The 18,159-nt window shown below is 38.6% G+C and overlaps 1 protein-coding gene across 1 annotated transcript in view; it reads right to left on the bottom strand.

Moving 5' to 3' along the window:
* bco1l (beta-carotene oxygenase 1, like) overlaps positions 1-17,896 on the bottom strand; it is a 30,115-nt gene extending 12,219 nt beyond the window's left edge. Inside the window, exon 1 of the mRNA XM_056462328.1 lies at positions 17,727-17,896. Within this exon, the coding sequence (XP_056318303.1) occupies positions 17,727-17,820 (94 nt within the window). The 5' untranslated portion in view covers positions 17,821-17,896. The remainder of the gene's footprint in view (positions 1-17,726) is intronic.
* Between the last annotated feature and the right edge of the window lie 263 nt (positions 17,897-18,159).

Raw genomic sequence — 18,159 nt, 5'->3', positions numbered from 1 at the left:
TGTTTGCACTGGGTGAAGGGCAGTAACTGAGTGCAAACTCAATATGGCGAGTGGATAGTGCCACTTCTCAGCCTCACATGGAGAAGGAGAAGGAGCAGTCGACCCTAACGTCGCCGCCTCAACGTGTCGAATTTTGAATAGGAGTGAATGGGAGGGCAGACGTCAAGGTAGCGGCGACGACACGGCGACGTCATATAAAAACCATTTTAGGCGGCGACGTAGCGGCGACGCACATAAGAAAATTGGCAGAAAAAATTGACGTGTATGATACGTCTTAACTAAGTACGCCGCCTCACATGACGTCTCCTAAGCATGACGTCTCCTAAGCACGCCGCCTCACACGACGTCTCCTAAGCACGACATCTCTAAGTACACCGCCTCACACGACGTCTCCTAAGCACGCCGCCTCACATCGCGTGTCCAATAAAGCTTTACTTTACCAAATAAAGCATTACTTAATGCCTGAAAACAATATCTATGTTCATATCATAGTTTATTAATCCAAAAAGTTGTGATTGATTAAAAAAACACCCAACTTCTCTTTAATGGCTGGTTTGTAAACAATGCAATACACCATTTAGTGTTAAATTAAATCATTAACAAAGTATGAAATTATTAAGCATATTATACATGTGTTTTTACGTTATACGGTATTTGTAGTTTAAACTGCTTAATGTCTATTCATGTAAAGTTAATGCTTAAATGATAAACTCTATTTGCTGATGCTTAATAGCTAATTAGTGTGTAGTAATTATTATAAAGTGTTACCAAATTAGTAGCCTATTAAATTGCAGGAATATTTTATAACACATGATAATGAAGAAACATAATATAATAGGGCCAGTTAAGCCAGGCTTATGGTTTAGCTGCATTGGATATATGTGAAGGTCAATTTCATGTTCTTAACCACCTGAGATCGCTGTATACATAAATTATACACGAGCAAATTATGTCTTGAAATGGCTTATTATGTGTCAACAAATGAGTGTCTACACTCATTAAAGGATCATTTTCTAGTCTACTTTAAGGCTTTGTTATGCAGCTTTCAAGGCAAGACAAGTTTATTTTAATAATACAACTTTAAAAATAGTCATTTAAAGTGCTTTACATAAACAAGAGTAGCCTAAAAGAAGCAAGTAAAAAACATAAAAACGACAAAAATATATAAATTATTAAAAACAGATTAAATTGTGTTCCATTTGAATGTATCACTTTCAGAATGATACAGAAATCTGCATTCTGACCATGAGAATTCAAAGTAAAAAGGCAAAATAATTTTTTTGTGTTGTAATATTACAATGCATTGTTGTTAATTAGTGTATATCAAGATGTAGGCTAATTTCAATATAAACAGTAATCAACAATTTATTACTGCATTCATGCGGGCAGCTTCAACTAATATGTTATTCTATTGTTTAGTCTTATAATTTATGGTTTAAATATAAAATGCAATATACAATTTGTAGAATATTTTAAAATATATTTAAAATGACAGGTATTTTGATAATATCATGTGTATTATTATGTGAATTATTGTTTTTTGTTGTAATTATTATGCAGTTGTAATTATTATGCAGTATGACTAATTTCTACACTTTTGTATTATCAAAACTCGCATCAAGTCAAGTATTAGACAAGTGATGTTGTCCTTCCCAGCTTAGTGTATTTAAATGAAAAAGAGGAGGACCTCCAGGAGTACAATGTATGTGTCTAAAAACATTTCAGATGTTTATGGTTTTCATAAGGCATTTAAAATGTTTGTATTTGTTTAAAACAAAAATACAGCTCAAACACTCATTTGTTATATACCTGTTTTTATACTATACCAAAGAATTAATAGTGTCATAATTTTAGTCCAATACATTTTTTTACAACATCCTGTTCATTATTTCATTTAAGGTTTCTTTACGTGTGAGAAAGAGATTGCAAAGAAAATTGCTGTCTGGAGGGATAAATTTAACGATAGACTTGTAAGATTTGTAAGTCATGGCTGGCTTGGTAAATCTGGTTAGAACCTGTACATTTTTTGACTCACAAGGCTTAGAACCTCACTGATTAAAAACATGAGACACAAATACCATTGCTAAACACACTGCATTGACTGGATCATTGTGTTTTTATTTTGAGACTAAATTTACAGTTTTTTTTTAAACAATACACAAAGTGCTGTCAAATTTTGTTTAATATGTGATTAATATCGTAAAAGAAAGTTTGCGCAGATCTGTGCAAACAAATCTATAAATGTTATACAGATTTGTTTAACAAATAATCTATACAATTTTTTTTTTATTTATGGAACACATGAATATAATGTTTTTTACCAACAAAAACAATTGAGCTTTTTTTTTTCAGAATAAATATATTACATTTATTGGCTAATTTTCTTTTAACAGTAGTTTCCATTACTTGCTCCACAGCCTTTGCATTCCTTTTTTTTACACAATACATTTGATGAACACACAAATAAAAAAAAATCACAATATCTAATGATATTCAGCGTGGCACAAGTATCATTTTCATAGTTTGTGTGGCTCTGTATACCAAATGCATTTAAGTCAATAGTATCTGGATGCAGCCTTGATGATGCAAGCTGAGATTGCATCGTCTCAGTGATGCAATGTCAGACACAATGTACTCAATGGAGCTAGTGACATCAATGTGAGGGGTAGGGTTAGAGGTGGGGTTAAGTGAGCCCATTAAAAAGCATTGGATGCATCTCTAACGTTAAAAAAGACTGTTTACCGGTAGTCTTCTTCCCCGGGCTGTCGCCAGGAAGATGTAGACACTAGTCGCAGACAGATTTATGTGGCCAAATGAAACTTTTTACAAAGCATAGCTATACGACCAAAGAAAATGCATAGACTAATGCATAGTCTAAAATCATATGAAATTTGACTAAAACTAGACAAAAGTAGCCTAAAACAATTCAGATGACTAAATAAGTAATGTTTTGTCTTCTATAAGGCTAAACTAAATCAAAATATAAAATAACATAGTCAAAATATAACACATCCTGTGCTGAAGACACACATTGATTAGTGAACAAGTATAATACAGTATTATTTATCATTTATGCATTATAATATTATGAACTAGGGCTGCAGCTCAGAAACAGTTATATTTACCATAATTTAAGATTTTTCATTCATTTAAAGTTTTTATGTATAGTGTTAGAGCCATAAAGAGCACTAGAGATTTGTCTTTTTATTTTTGTAATATTTTTCTGTAATATTTTATATTTGTATTGGGATACAAAGTTAGTGCTATTTGATACAGTATTTAATATTATTATTTGTGATATTGTGATATGTGCATGACGTTTATGTGTTCAGTAATGCTATACGTCATATGTATGCGTATGCATCCGGGAAAAAAGGATCAGAAAGAAGGAAGGGGCTTGATGATAGACAGTCTTTTGACCGTTCTAAAACCATATTTATTTTGAAGCTTGATAAAGTGTACATAGTTCTTTTGTTTGTATTTTAATTATTGTTGTTCTCGACAAACAAAAAAGTAAACTGTTGTATTGCAAGTTTTTGGTTTTGCGCGTCAAATCCTTTGTGCCGAGCCCCTATGGAAATGGTGAAGAACTTGAAGAATTAGATCGCCATTACATATAGTGCTTTTCACAATAATTTACGTCACATAAACATATAGCCTAGTGCTTCTAAAAATGCTGTCTGTGTATGATACAACCATGTGTGTGTGTGTATATATAGCCTGTGTGTGTATCTTGTCCACAAAGTCCGTTTTTAGGCATCACCTCTCAGGTCCTCATAGGGTTGGCATTATCCCGGCTTGGATCAAGTGGCACTCCGCGATCTCTACAGGCCTTCGGATGGGTATCTCATGGAGGAATAGCTGTTAATTTTTTTTTTTGAACAGGAGATATGTCAATGTGACATGTATCCCTTATACAATTAACTCATGTGATGCATTATATGCTTTACTGATAAATAAGTCCTTATAATCTAGTGTCCAACGTGAATCTTTTCATGTGGAAATGAGAATTGATTTACAAAAAATAATCAGAGCATTTCTCAGCAACAAATTTGAGCATTTTATGGTTTTGGGCCTATATTTTTTAAATATGCAAAAGGCTATACCCCCTATTGAACTTCTTTTAAGGGCCAAGTATTTTCGCACATTTCACGGTCAGAATGACTCAAGAAATCAACATAAACATAACATAAAGGAATTATACATCTCAGAATAATATAATGATAACTTGTTCGAGCTAAACTTAAAACCACGTTTATAGTGATGGTGAATTATATGAAATAATAAATATAAATTGGTAGTAAAACAACAACCTAAGGTTACTTTATTATTTGGCGTCACATGACACGTATGTCGGGAAATGCTTATTACACGTTTGTTGAGGCGACGTCAGTGTCAGACGTGTTGAGGCGGTGTGCTTATCACACGTTTGATGGGGCGACGTCAGTCTCAGATGTGTATGAGGCGACGTGCTTATCACACGTTTGTTGAGGCGACGTCAGTCTCAGATGTGTATGAGGCGACGTGCTTATCACACGTTTGTTGAGGCGACGTCAGTCTCAGATGTGTATGAGGCGACTATGGCGTCCGGAATGGGTCAATAACCTGACGCTGCAACGTGCACTCGTCTCACTGAACGTGACGTCAGCGTCTGCCGAACGTGACGTCAGCGTCTGCCGAACGTGACGTCTGCGTCTGCCGAAAGTGACGTCTGCGTCTGCCACTTTAATGTTCCGCTGCCTGAACGTGACGTCTGCGTGTCGTCTGCCACTTTACTGTTCCGCTGCTTATTCCAGCTTTATTTTACCTATTAGTTCTCTATTATTGTTTTCACTTATATCCTCAGTTATGTTTAATTTGCAATTGAGTTATTTTTACCATTTTTATTCACAGCTTTTTATTTCAACTGGTATATATTTATAAATATTTATACAAATGATATAAACATTTTGGTATGCCATAATTAAATGTCAATTTAAATAACATAAACAATATTCGTACAGTTATAATTTTATGTAGTTGTACAGTTTGTCAAGTTTTGACTGACAGGTGTTCTGACATAATTATACAAAAAAATTACACCTCAAAAGTCAAGAGCATGCTCACTTTATTATTATTATTATTATTATTATTATTATTATTATTATTATTATTATTATTATTATTATTATGTACTTTTATAGCCTAAATGTTTTTGCAGGTACATACAAACTTTGTATTAACAGGTACAGAAAACATGGAAGGGAATCGACATTTTAGAGTCAAGGTTTCTCTTAATTCTCCCATATCATCACATATCAAGTGTGTTTAGCACCTGCAGGAAAAGCAGAAAATCAGCCCCTGATGTACTGACAAAGGCCCCTGATCTTTTGGAATGTGTTGCACTTAAATATGTTGTATCACATTTATTTTATCTAAGTAACGTTACTGAAAATTACCCCATACATCACAAACATTCCGCGTTTGTGTCGGGTAATTAAATCGTCAGCTGTTCAGCAGTACCTGTTTCTACCGGCAGGTGGGAGTGGCACTGTTGTCACATGGTTTTAAAAAACTCCGCTACTGCACTTTATTTATTCATTGTTTTAAGGAGCTAAAGTTGATGAGGTAATAATATTTTTTTCTCTTTTGCGAAAGTGAATAGTTCTAACTACTGATGAAGCTTAATATTTGTTTCCACAGTATAAAATGTGTGTAGTTTTGTTGAAATAAAATAACTGTAATCAATCATACCAATGTAAATACATGCGAATTAGTCAGTAAAATCTAAATTGTACTAGCTTTCTAGATATGAAGTAGATATCTAGGCATAGTTATCGAGATATGATATGGCCAGTCACTTCTGTTTCTGTAATTAAATCACAGTGAATTAATGGATCTAGCTTATTATTTTTATAGCTACATTCTACTGTAACATGCTATGTCAGTTAGCAGGGGATTATAAATCGACTTTCTTATTAAAATACCTAAAATGGCTGTAAGAACACATAGTTGAACTAAGAATTATTAGCCCCCCCCCCCCCCCCCCCCCCCCCGCCCCTTACCCCTAATTTTTTCCCCTAATTTCTGTTTAACAGAGATTTTTTTCAACACATTTCTAAACATAATGGTTTCAATAACTAATTTCTAATAACTGAATCATTTTATCTTTACCATTATAACTGTAAGTCATATTTGACTAGACATTTTTAAGACTATACAGCTTAAAGTGACATTTACAGGCTTTAAATGCAGGGTAGGTAGGCAAGTTATTGAATAGTGATGGTTTGTTCTGTAGACTATCGGAAAAAAATAGCTTAAAGGGGCTAATCATTTTGACTTAAAAATGTTTTTTTAAATGCAAAATTGCTTTTATTCTAGCTGAAATAAAACAAATCAGACTTTCTCCAGAAGAAAAAATATTATCAGACATACTGTGGAAATTTCCTTGCTCTGTTAAACATAATTTGGGAAATATTTAAAAAAGAAAAGAAAATTCAAAGGGGGATAATAATTCTGTATAAAACATTCATTGTCGCAGTCGTGTAAATGATCAAAGTTTTGTCATGTTTATTCAGATCTTATTTTTATTCAACTACAGCAATAGCTGATGCCTTCATCCATATTAGGGATTTCCTGGACTGTTCATCTTCTTTGTGAGGCATATATAATTTCTGCTCAAGTATGAATGAAACGGGCATTACATGAATTTAAAGTGCTACAATGCCCACATACACCATTTTGAGGAAAACTGAAAAAAAAATCCCTCTAAAGTAATTTGTAGTAAACATATTTTTAGCATATATAGTGACATTCTGCCACCTACTGGCGATTTTACTTTAACATTTAAAGCACGTTTTCACACACACACACACACACACACACAAAAATAAATAATAAAAAATAATAATAATATAATAATAATAATATATATAAAAATATATATATTTCAAATAATAGTAGGCTAACGTTTTAGGATTATACACTGTTTTGGTTATTTATTTTTTATTAAATGGTCGGGGTTTGGTTAATAGAAAATATTATTACAATTTAAAATAATTATTTTCTAGTTTAATATACTTTGTTTATTTATGTGATGCAAAGTTTAATTTTTAACATTTTTATGTCGCCTGATAATTCAATGGATTAACGTTGTGCTATTACATAAGTTTTTCAATGATATTTTTACAGGATTGATTGATTGATTTGAATCCTGGCAAATTATTATCAAAAAAATAAATACTATCAACATAACATTATTGCTGAATAAAATATTAATTTTCTTTCTAAAAAAAAAAGAATAAAATAAGTTGTTTTTTTCTTCAAAGAATCCTATTCCGTTTTAAACGTAAAATGAAGACAGGTGCTTTAAAAATAACACAATAATGGTTAACGTAATTTTCTATTTTTCTAATATTTTTACAGCAAAAGTATCAGATCTAACAGGCGATTGCGATCGATGAGTTGGTCATCACTAATATGCTGTAGGCTACATTAAACATGTAAAAAAATAAAACACAATAAGACTCAAATGTAAAACGAATTTAAAAAGGATTTTATAAAACTAAATGACATGATTATACTAATAAACAACCTAAACTTTACTTCCGGAGACATTTGTTATTTATCTTATACATTTATATTCGTTTTTATGCTATCTTGAAAACAAATATCATTATATATTAATATATTTATGTTTAATTTGCAGAACATTATTGTATATTGTATAAGTTATACACTAAAACTGCTCAAAAATATATATTTAAAAAAAAAAGGTAGACGCAGACGTCATGTAACAAGTCAGACGCTGATGTCACGTCCATTGAGAGGAGTGTATGAAGGGCAAGAAAATTGTGCACTGGCTCACACACTGCACTGAGCCGTGTGAGCAGCGTGTTATGATACGTGTTAGCGAAAAAATAAATAAATAACTTCACTGCTACACGTGAATCACGCGTAACGTCTGGCTTGACACTTCACTGCCACACGTGATTTACGTGACGTCTACATGACGTCAACGTGACGTCAACGTCACGTCTGCGTCTTAAATTGCATGGATTTAATAGCAAAAAAAATATTTTTTTAAGACGTCAGTGAGACGTTCAGTGAGACGTTCGGTGAGACGAGTGCACGTTGCAGCGTCAGGTTATTGACCCATTCCGGACGCCATAGTTCACGGACTGTTTTCATCACGGTTTGTCAGCTGTTGCCACAAGTGTTGTGCGTGAATGCAGAAGTAAGTTTACAATCCTGTAAATGACGAGAGTTGTTCTGTTCAGCGAGTACCAATTATGGCCGGGACGTCGCGATGCCGCGATGTATATGTGTGTGCGTTAATCCATGCCAAGGGTGCTAATAAACCCGTAATTAATGTTTTAAAACGTTTATATATTTATATATCCACATATTGTGTGTATTAGGGTTCCATTTATGTTCATTAGACAGTGTTATCTTTCTATTTGATTATTGAAGTGTAACTTAATCCTTGTTCTTAACAATCAGCTAGGCGCATGCGCCCTTAAAGTTTTGTGAGTGAGGCGCCGTACAATCTGCGCTCTGTTAACAAGGTGTCAAGTTACATCTATGCATGCTAGGGTATATTGAAGTAACAGCTTGACACAATTAGCCTACAAGCATTTGCACATTACAGTATTATCAAGCTTAATGTTTGTGCTGTGTTATTGACTGTATTTTTCTATTGTGATTTGTTTGATTATCATTATGTATATTTATATTTCCTTTCATTGTGTTTTATATTTTAGAAAAACCACAACACAAGTGTTATAAAACCAGTCTATTGAGTGGTGACAATAAATGGGTTGTTCACACAAATGTTCATCTTCGCCTCATCTCTAATCGGATAGTCTCTGGCGGGTCAGCAATCATAACTGGCAACTAAAAGTCTATGGTGTAGAGCTACTAAAAGCCAACCATTTTTTCATGGTCCTTCGAGCCGGAGCTAGGACTTACCAGAGAAATAGAAGATGTCACAATATTCAGGGGATGAGCCTACTGTGCGCGTCAGGAGGAAGTCAGTCCTCCCCGCACGTTATGTTGAGTACGACCTCACTGGATTCCCTCTCCCTAAGCCTGTTTCACCGCCCATGTCACCACTCACTCATTCACCCAAACTGGCTGAATGCGATTACGCACAGGAAGGAGCATTCGGTTTTACTCCAGTCCTGCCTGGTCATGAAGCTGACAGCCCATCACAGTGGTCCGATGATGGTGACTCTGCCTCTGATATTGTAGCAAGAGAGAATGAGGGACTACACAACACTCTAGGGACAATACAGCAAGAAAGGGACTCATTCCAGCGAGCAAATGAACAATATGCAAAGGAGCTCACTCAGCTCAAGCACCAAATGAGACAGCTGCAGTTTCAGATGGGGCAGCAAAGACATGAAAGTCAGCCCCCTGCACCTGTTGCCCCTTCAAGGCAGTATAGCTCCCCCCATGCTGTACCTGCACCACGTGTCTGGCCACAGGGGGACACTAACGACACGAGCTTCACTCCTATACCCGCTCCACGACTCAAATATCAGTCTGAGTATAAAGCTAGGGACCAGATTCGAAGCCTACCTCACAGTTCTGCCCCCAGAGCGAGCTCGTCATACCACTATGTGCCACAAGGAGATCACAGCCTGAATGCTCATTATTCAAATTCTCCTTATTGGGACTCGCAAGATCCTGTGAGACATCCACAGATCTCGTTCAGGTCACTAACTCCATCACCTCCGCCTGAACAAGGACCATACCGCGGTCCAACCCCCATGATTCCTGACTTTATCCATCCCAGCCCTAGAGAGTTCTCACGGCTAAAAATTGCTCTGGAAAATATACTCCCAGCCAATGCTACAGAAAGTTTCAAATTTCAGATACTGACTGACCATCTGAAGTTAGAGGAGGCTCTACTAATAGCAGACTCATACTGCCATTCACAACATCCCTATACAAGGACGATGGCTGCCTTAGATCAGCAGTATGGACAGCCGCATCAACTAGCACTACAGCGGATTGCTGAGTTAATGGATGGCCCAAATATAGCTACTGGAGATCAGAAGGCCTTTAGACTTTTCGCCCTTAAAGTTCGTTCTCTGGTTGGCATGCTGGAGCAGTTGGGCAGGAATGGCTCCTTTGAGTTACAGTGTGGGTCTCATGTGTCTCGGCTCCTTGGGAAGCTTCCACATGACTTAAGATCAGGGTTTCGGAGATATGCACATCCACATCAAGTGCCCATCCCTACCCTCTTAGATTTTGCAGCATGGCTGGATTTCGAAATCCAAGTTCAGGAGGATACCACCAGGTTTGCGAGCAGTCAACGCAGAATGCCCCCAACACGCACAAGAGAGAACCTAAGAGACTATAAACCAGCCACTAAACCCACCACAATCTACCTGGGCACGGAGAAAGCAGCTCCTGAGCCTATACCGCCTATCCCATCATCTAGGGGCTCTTTGAAGCCTTACTGCCCCTATTGCGACAACAGTAAGCACTCTCTCAATAACTGCAGCAACTTTAAGCAACTTACTAAAGACCAGAAACAAAGCTGGATCAAGGAGAATAATAGATGCTGGCGTTGTGGCAGAACACATAAGTCTGCAGACTGCAACCTGAAGATGCGTTGCAGACAGTGCAGCAGCCGACACCTTATGGCACTGCATGAAATCAGTGGTGAAAGGCCAGAGAACCCAAAGCTTACCCAGGATGAATCTGCAGACCCAAGGACTTGTCTGTTAAACACAATGCAGGAGATTCTCCTTATTCATAAACCACCAACTAGTAGGAAGGTCCTACTTAAAATCTGCAGGGTGATTCTCAGTAATGGAAGCAAAAGGATGAATGCATATGCAATTCAGGATGATGGATCTGAGAGAACCATTATACTCCATAGTGCAGCTCAGCAACTCGGCCTAACTGGTCAGCCTGAAGAACTCCCACTTCGAACCATCCGACAAGAGTTGCAAGTCCTCAAAGGGGCAGCTGTTTCGTTTACTGTCTCACCCATTGCTCAGCCTACTAAACGGTTTCGCATCACTGGTGCCTTCACTGCTCAGCAGCTAAGTTTGGCAGAGCACTCACATCCAGTGAAAAGCCTGAAAGAGAGATATCGGCACCTTAAAGGACTTCCACTTCAAGAATTCAAAGCGGTCTGTCCTGTATTGCTTATTGGATCAGACTATCCACACCTGATCACCCCAGTGGAACCAGTCAGGCTAGGGCCACCAGGGGGACCAGCTGCCATAAAAACCCGTCTTGGTTGGACTTTACAAGGTCCAGTCCAACACATGTCGAGAGACATGACAGAACAGCATTGTCTTTTCACTTCAGTCATGTCCTCAGAATCTGATCTCTACAAGCAAGTAGAAAAGTTATGGCAAATGGATGTATTGCCATGGCGCAGTGACAAAACTTGCATCAGATCCAGACAGGATCAGGAGGCTGTGGAACTTCTGGAAAAAAGAACAATAAGGGTTGAGATGGATGGAGTCAAACGCTATGCAACTCCCCTTTTGCGTGTTAAGAATATGCCTGAACTCAAGGCACCAAAAGAAGCTGTCTTGTCACAGCTGAGATCTACTGAACGGAGACTGGCCAAAAATCCACAGCAAGCAACCGCTTACATCACAGAGATTTCAAAACTGGAACAGGCAGGTTATGTTAAGAGACTGCCACCAAACGCTGTGACAAACACTCCCAGCTCCTGGTACATCCCACACCATATGGTGGAACACAATGGCAAAAATCGCATAGTTTTCAACTGCTCATTCCAATATCACGGACAAAACCTCAATGAACTTCTGCTTCCGGGGCCAGTGTTGGGGCCATCCCTTCTTGCTGTTCTCCTCAGATTCAGAGAACATTCTGTTGCAGTCAGCAGTGATATCAAGGGAATGTTCCACCAAGTTAGATTGCTTCCAGAGGACAAACCCCTCTTGCGCTTTCTCTGGAGGGAACTAAATGTCCAGGAGCAACCCGCTGTGTACTAATGGCAGGTCCTCCCCTTCGGCACTACCTGCAGCCCCTGCTGCGCCATCTTTGCACTGCAGAAACACATTCTTGAACATAGTCAGTCTGGGGATGATGTTCGTAATTCAGTACTGAAATCCTTTTATGTAGACAACTGCCTACAAAGTTTCACTTCAGCTGAAGCAGCAAAGAAATTTGTGCACAGAATCAAGAATCAACTGGCAGATGGAGGTTTCGAGCTAAGACAGTGGTCCAGCAATGTTCCTTCCACCATAAACCACCTGCCCCCTGAATCTATATCAAACAGTGCAGAACTTTGGATATCGCAAGGCCAATCAGACATTCAGGAATCAACATTAGGGCTCCTCTGGAATCATCAGTCTGATACACTCTCCTACAAATATCGTGCCAAAGTTAGTGGAGAGACTACAATGCGTAATATATATAGAATATTGGCCAGTCAGTATGACCCGTTGGGTTACCTCATCCCTTACACCACTCGCGCCAAGATCCTTGTACAACAACTGTGGGATAAAAAACGGGATTGGGACGATCCACATTTGCCAACAGATCTGCTACAAACATGGACCGAGTGGGAGGCAGAGTTACCAGCTCTCCAAAACATTGTCCTTCCTCGATGCTACTGTAGTGCCAACAAAGACACAGAAACGAGTCTAAGAGACATACATGTTTTCTGTGATGCCTCTGAACGGGCGTATGGCTCCGTGGCATATCTTAGAACAGAGGACCAGTATGGGCAAGTGGAGGTGGCGTTCCTAACCGCCAGATCTCGGGTAGCGCCAAAAAAACAACAATCTATCCCTAGACTGGAGTTGTGCGCTGCACTGACTGGAGCTCAACTCTCCAAAGTACTTTTAACCGAGTTGAACCTACCCATCCGCCACACAATCTTGTGGACTGACTCCACGACAGTCCTGACATGGTTACAGTCTGAATCATGTCGATTCAAAGTATTCGTTGGTACTCGGGTAGCAGAGATCCAGGAGCTATCAGAGCAACACTCCTGGCGATATGTACCCTCCACCAGCAATCCAGCTGATGACATCACTAGGGGAAAGCGTCTCTGTGATCTCAACTTGGAGAGTTGCTGGTACCAAGGACCACATTTTCTAAAAGATCCGTCAAATCAGTGGCCCGAATGTCCCAGTCCTAAGGAAATAGACTGTGACGAACTACGCAAAACTGGTACACATGTACATATCTGCTTCGCATCATCAGATTACAGCCAGTTTAAGACCCTGGAGGAACTAATTGAATTCACGGCTCTTCAAGGGGTGGCCAATGGTAAACCCACAGCCAGTGACTACAGATGTGCTGAGATTAATGTCTTGCAGAAATCACAGCAAGAATCCTTCCCATCAGACCTGACAGTTAAGGACTGGTAAATCGCTTGCCAGCAACAGCAAACTAAGAGCCCTGACACCTGAACTTGATATAGAAACTAATCTAATCAGAGTTGGTGGACGACTACGACATAGTCCCTATCTGGGACCTGATAATATGCACCCCATCATCTTGGATCCAAGACACCCGACAACCAAGCTGATAATTAAAAGTTATGATTCAAAACTTTGTCATCCAGGTCCGGAGAGAGTGTTTGCGGAAATCCGCCGAAAATACTGGATCCTGCGTGGTAGAGAGGCCGTCAAGCACTTGCAGCGAGAATGTGTACATTGTCAGAAATGGAGGAAGAAACCAGAAGTACCTAGAATGGCCGACCTTCCTCCAGCACGATTGCGGCTCTTTAAGCCGGCCTTCCACTCTACCGGCATGGACTGTTTCGGGCCTTATACTGTCAAAACGGGTCGACGCAATGAGAAGAAATGGGGAATAATATTCAAATGCCTTACCACTAGAGCAGTGTACATTGATATACTCCACAGTCTGGAAACGGATTCCTTCCTTATGGCTCTCAGGCGATTCACAACTCGACGAGGAAAGCCACAGGAGCTCTTATCTGATCAGGGAACCAACTTTAGAGGTGGTGAGAGAGAGCTGAAGGAAGCTTTCACAGCTCTTGCCCCTGATCTGCAAAGTCAACTCGCCAAACAGCAGATTGAATTTAATTTCAACCCTCCTAATTCACCCCACTTTGGAGGTTGTTGGGAGCGAGAAATTCGCTCTCTAAAGAATGCCTTGAGGGTCACGCTCGGAAATCAATCAGTGACCTTTGAAGTTCTTCAAACAGTGCTTGCAGAAATTGAAGGAATTCTGAATTCCAAACCATTGGGATATACCTCATCTGATGCTTCTGACTCTAACCCCATTACTCCAAACTGTCTCCTAATGGGGCGGCTGGATACCTCACTCCCCCTGACAGTGTACCCCCAGTCTGAACTGGTCAGTCGACGTCGATGGCGACATAGTCAGATCCTTGCGGACCAATTCTGGAGACACTACATCAAATTCTACCTCCCTGGTCTTCAAAGCCGCCAGAAATGGCAAAATGATACTCCAGACACCCAGGTTGGCTCTACAGTTCTGATAGTTGACCCACAACTACCAAGATCACTCTGGCCTGTGGGAAAGGTAGTAGAAGTACACCCTGGAGCTGACACCAGAGTGAGGACAGCCAAAGTTCAGGTGGGGAAAAAAGCTTACACACGACCAGTTGCACGCCTCATACAACTACCTACTATTCCAGATTAAAGTAAATGTAAATCCCACAATAGTATAAAGCCTTTTTGTGTGTGTACATATTTCTTACATAAATATGGGGGCGGCTGTAAAAAAGGCTGTAGCTGATAAGTGCAATTCTAACCTCTGTCTCTTGTCATTTATGCTGAGGCACCCCGCACACACCAGAATACGATACCTGAGCCAATCAGCGTCCGGGATCTGTGACTACGCAATCTCCTCCACCCTCACAGATTTTCAGTTCTAGTGTAGCGAGACATGTAGACGGACGCAAAAGTTGGCGGGGAATAGTTCACGGACTGTTTTCATCACGGTTTGTCAGCTGTTGCCACAAGTGTTGTGCGTGAATGCAGAAGTAAGTTTACAATCCTGTAAATGACGAGAGTTGTTCTGTTCAGCGAGTACCAATTATGGCCGGGACGTCGCGATGCCGCGATGTATATGTGTGTGCGTTAATCCATGCCAAGGGTGCTAATAAACCCGTAATTAATGTTTTAAAACGTTTATATATTTATATATCCACATATTGTGTGTATTAGGGTTCCATTTATGTTCATTAGACAGTGTTATCTTTCTATTTGATTATTGAAGTGTAACTTAATCCTTGTTCTTAACAATCAGCTAGGCGCATGCGCCCTTAAAGTTTTGTGAGTGAGGCGCCGTACAATCTGCGCTCTGTTAACAAGGTGTCAAGTTACATCTATGCATGCTAGGGTATATTGAAGTAACAGCTTGACACAATTAGCCTACAAGCATTTGCACATTACAGTATTATCAAGCTTAATGTTTGTGCTGTGTTATTGACTGTATTTTTCTATTGTGATTTGTTTGATTATCATTATGTATATTTATATTTCCTTTCATTGTGTTTTATATTTTAGAAAAACCACAACACAAGTGTTATAAAACCAGTCTATTGAGTGGTGACAATAAATGGGTTGTTCACACAAATGTTCATCTTCGCCTCATCTCTAATCGGATAGTCTCTGGCGGGTCAGCAATCATAACTGGCAACTAAAAGTCTAAGGTGTAGAGCTACTAAAAGCCAACCATTTTTTCAGGGTCCAAACCAGGCAGCAGCACCCCTGAATATGTGTTTTAGAGACAGGGAAGTGTATATATTGTAGTCAAATATGCCAGTGTCAAATATGAATTTCTGTCCAGGACCTCTGTGCAGGCAATAAAAAGTAAAGCATTTCCTAGTCTTATAAGCATATTTCCTACATTATATATTTTTTTCGTTGTTTAATTCAGTCGTTTAAATGTGTATTTTTTGTTTGTTCGTTTCCTTCACCTTTTTAATTTGTGTAAAAAGTGTGTACAATAAACTACAGTCAGAACAAAAGCTTTTAATTAATATTGTAAAATAATCGGGCAGCACAACAATAAAGTTAAAAGCGCAATGTGCCGATAGTCCTGCAGATGTCCTCATAACTCTGTTTTAACATGCACACTCAAGTGGTCCTTAACTTTATGAATTTCTTTCTTCTATTAAACACAAAACAAGATATTCTGAAGAATGTTGGTAACTGCAGCCACTGACATCAATAGGAACATAAAATACTATGGAAGTCAATGGCTGTTTACATTCTTCAGCATATTATCATTTAAAAGAAACTCAATCCAGTTTGTAATAAGTGGACAGAAATGAAAAGATGATAGAATTTTCATTTTCATTTGAACTATCCCCTTTAACTTATATTGCTTTTGTGAAACAGACAGTAAAAAACTAACAATAAGACCAGTGACATTTTTCAGCCCTGATCAGTTTATGAATTTCTGTTGTTTGTCCATGTTGAGAAATTCATTGTGGGTCTCGGTGTGGTGCCAGTTAAGGGATAAGTCTCTGAAACCTCCTAGAGACTAATTTTACGTGTAGGCTACATTTTACCCAATAAATTCTCATCCAAATTACAAATGTCAGATCAGTTTCCAACACTTTTTAAAGCAACCGCCTATACATATTCATTACAATAACTCTATATTGGACAAAATCATTGTAAAAGTGACATTTTCATTCAGTAAATAAATTTCCCTGCTGAAAAAAAACGCTTAAACCAGCCTAGGCTGGTTGGCTGGTTTTAGCTGGTCAACCAGCCTGGTTTTAGAGGTGTTTTGGCCATTTCCAGCCTGGTCTTAGCTGGTCAGGCTTGGAGATGACCAGCTAAATCCAGCTTGACCAGCCTAGTCATGCTGAAAGCCCAGCCAAAACCAACTATGTCCAGCTTAAACCAGGTTGGTCAAGCTGGTTTTAGCTGGTTTTCACTGATCATTTTCCAGCCTGACCAGCTAAGACCAGGCTGGAAAGGACTGGAAACCAGGCTGGAAATGGTCAAAACCCCTCTTTAAAACCAGACTGGTCGACCAGCTAAAACCAGCTTAGGCTGGTTTAAGCTGGGGGGGGGGGGGGGGGTTCAGTAGGTTTGTTTGTTTGTTTGTTTGTTTGTTTGTTTGTTTGTTTGTTTTTACCAGTCTCTCATTTAATATTGATCATAATTGGTTATCAGAACAGTTGGAGTGTGAATGACAATTTTACTTCTGACAGATGTGATATAAATGTGATAAATATTATATTCAGACACATAGGCCTAACCAATACAAATGATACATATTTTTTAAAAACGTATTTAGGCTAGTTTTTTCCACAACGAATACCAATAAAAACATCAACATCAACTGCTGCTAACCATAATGAACTAAGAAGACTACAAAAACAGTAAAAACATTTTAAAATGCAATTCTATTATTATTACTATTTCTATTATTTTCATGAATAAATCTGCTTCTTATACAAAGACTGCAAACATTTCTTATAAAAACCTATTTCTCCAGCTCTCTAGCATTTTGGCTTTTATTTTGGACGCTGAATTGACTCGAGAACTGATTCGTCCCAATCACCGAAAAGATCCGACTCATATAACAACGACTCTTTCACGATTCGGACATACATCACTGTCTGTTTCGTTCAAAGCCATAGTAAACGTTATTTCGCAACACACACACTAAACCTAATCATAAATCTTAGTTTTTACGGTTATAAGCTAACCTTATAGTTAGATAGGCTAGTTCGCGGTAAATGTGTTCCTACCGTGAAAGAATATGAACCGCAGAAACGTTACCTGACACGTCCGCCTTAAGGGGCTCTGGTGTCTCTATTCCGTTTCTCCAGAAAAACGACAACATGCTGAGCTGAAGCTGAGTTCTCAATGACATAACTGTACTGAGACACGGCTATAAAACACGCAACATAAACTTGACTATCTGATACAATATGTGAACGTGGTCGCGTTTCTGAATCATTATATAACTCCTCGCACACGCCAGGGGAAATCAGGTCAAGTTCAAGGAAGTTCGTGATCTGCACAACATTTCATAGTTCTGCTGAAATCACAGCTTTTATGCTTCAGATGTCCGTTGTACTTAAGTGGACTGCATGCAGGCTATTCTGTCGACCTTTACACACAATTTTCGCTGTTTCAATTATTAAATAAAAGATCATCTACGATAGCAACGATAAAACACTGATCATTTAAGAATGACTTGTTTCTCTGT

This window comes from Danio aesculapii, chromosome 7 (assembly GCF_903798145.1).
Source record: "Danio aesculapii chromosome 7, fDanAes4.1, whole genome shotgun sequence".
Classification (NCBI taxonomy): Eukaryota; Metazoa; Chordata; class Actinopteri; order Cypriniformes; family Danionidae; genus Danio; species Danio aesculapii.
This window is presented reverse-complemented; position numbering and strand designations above follow the sequence as displayed.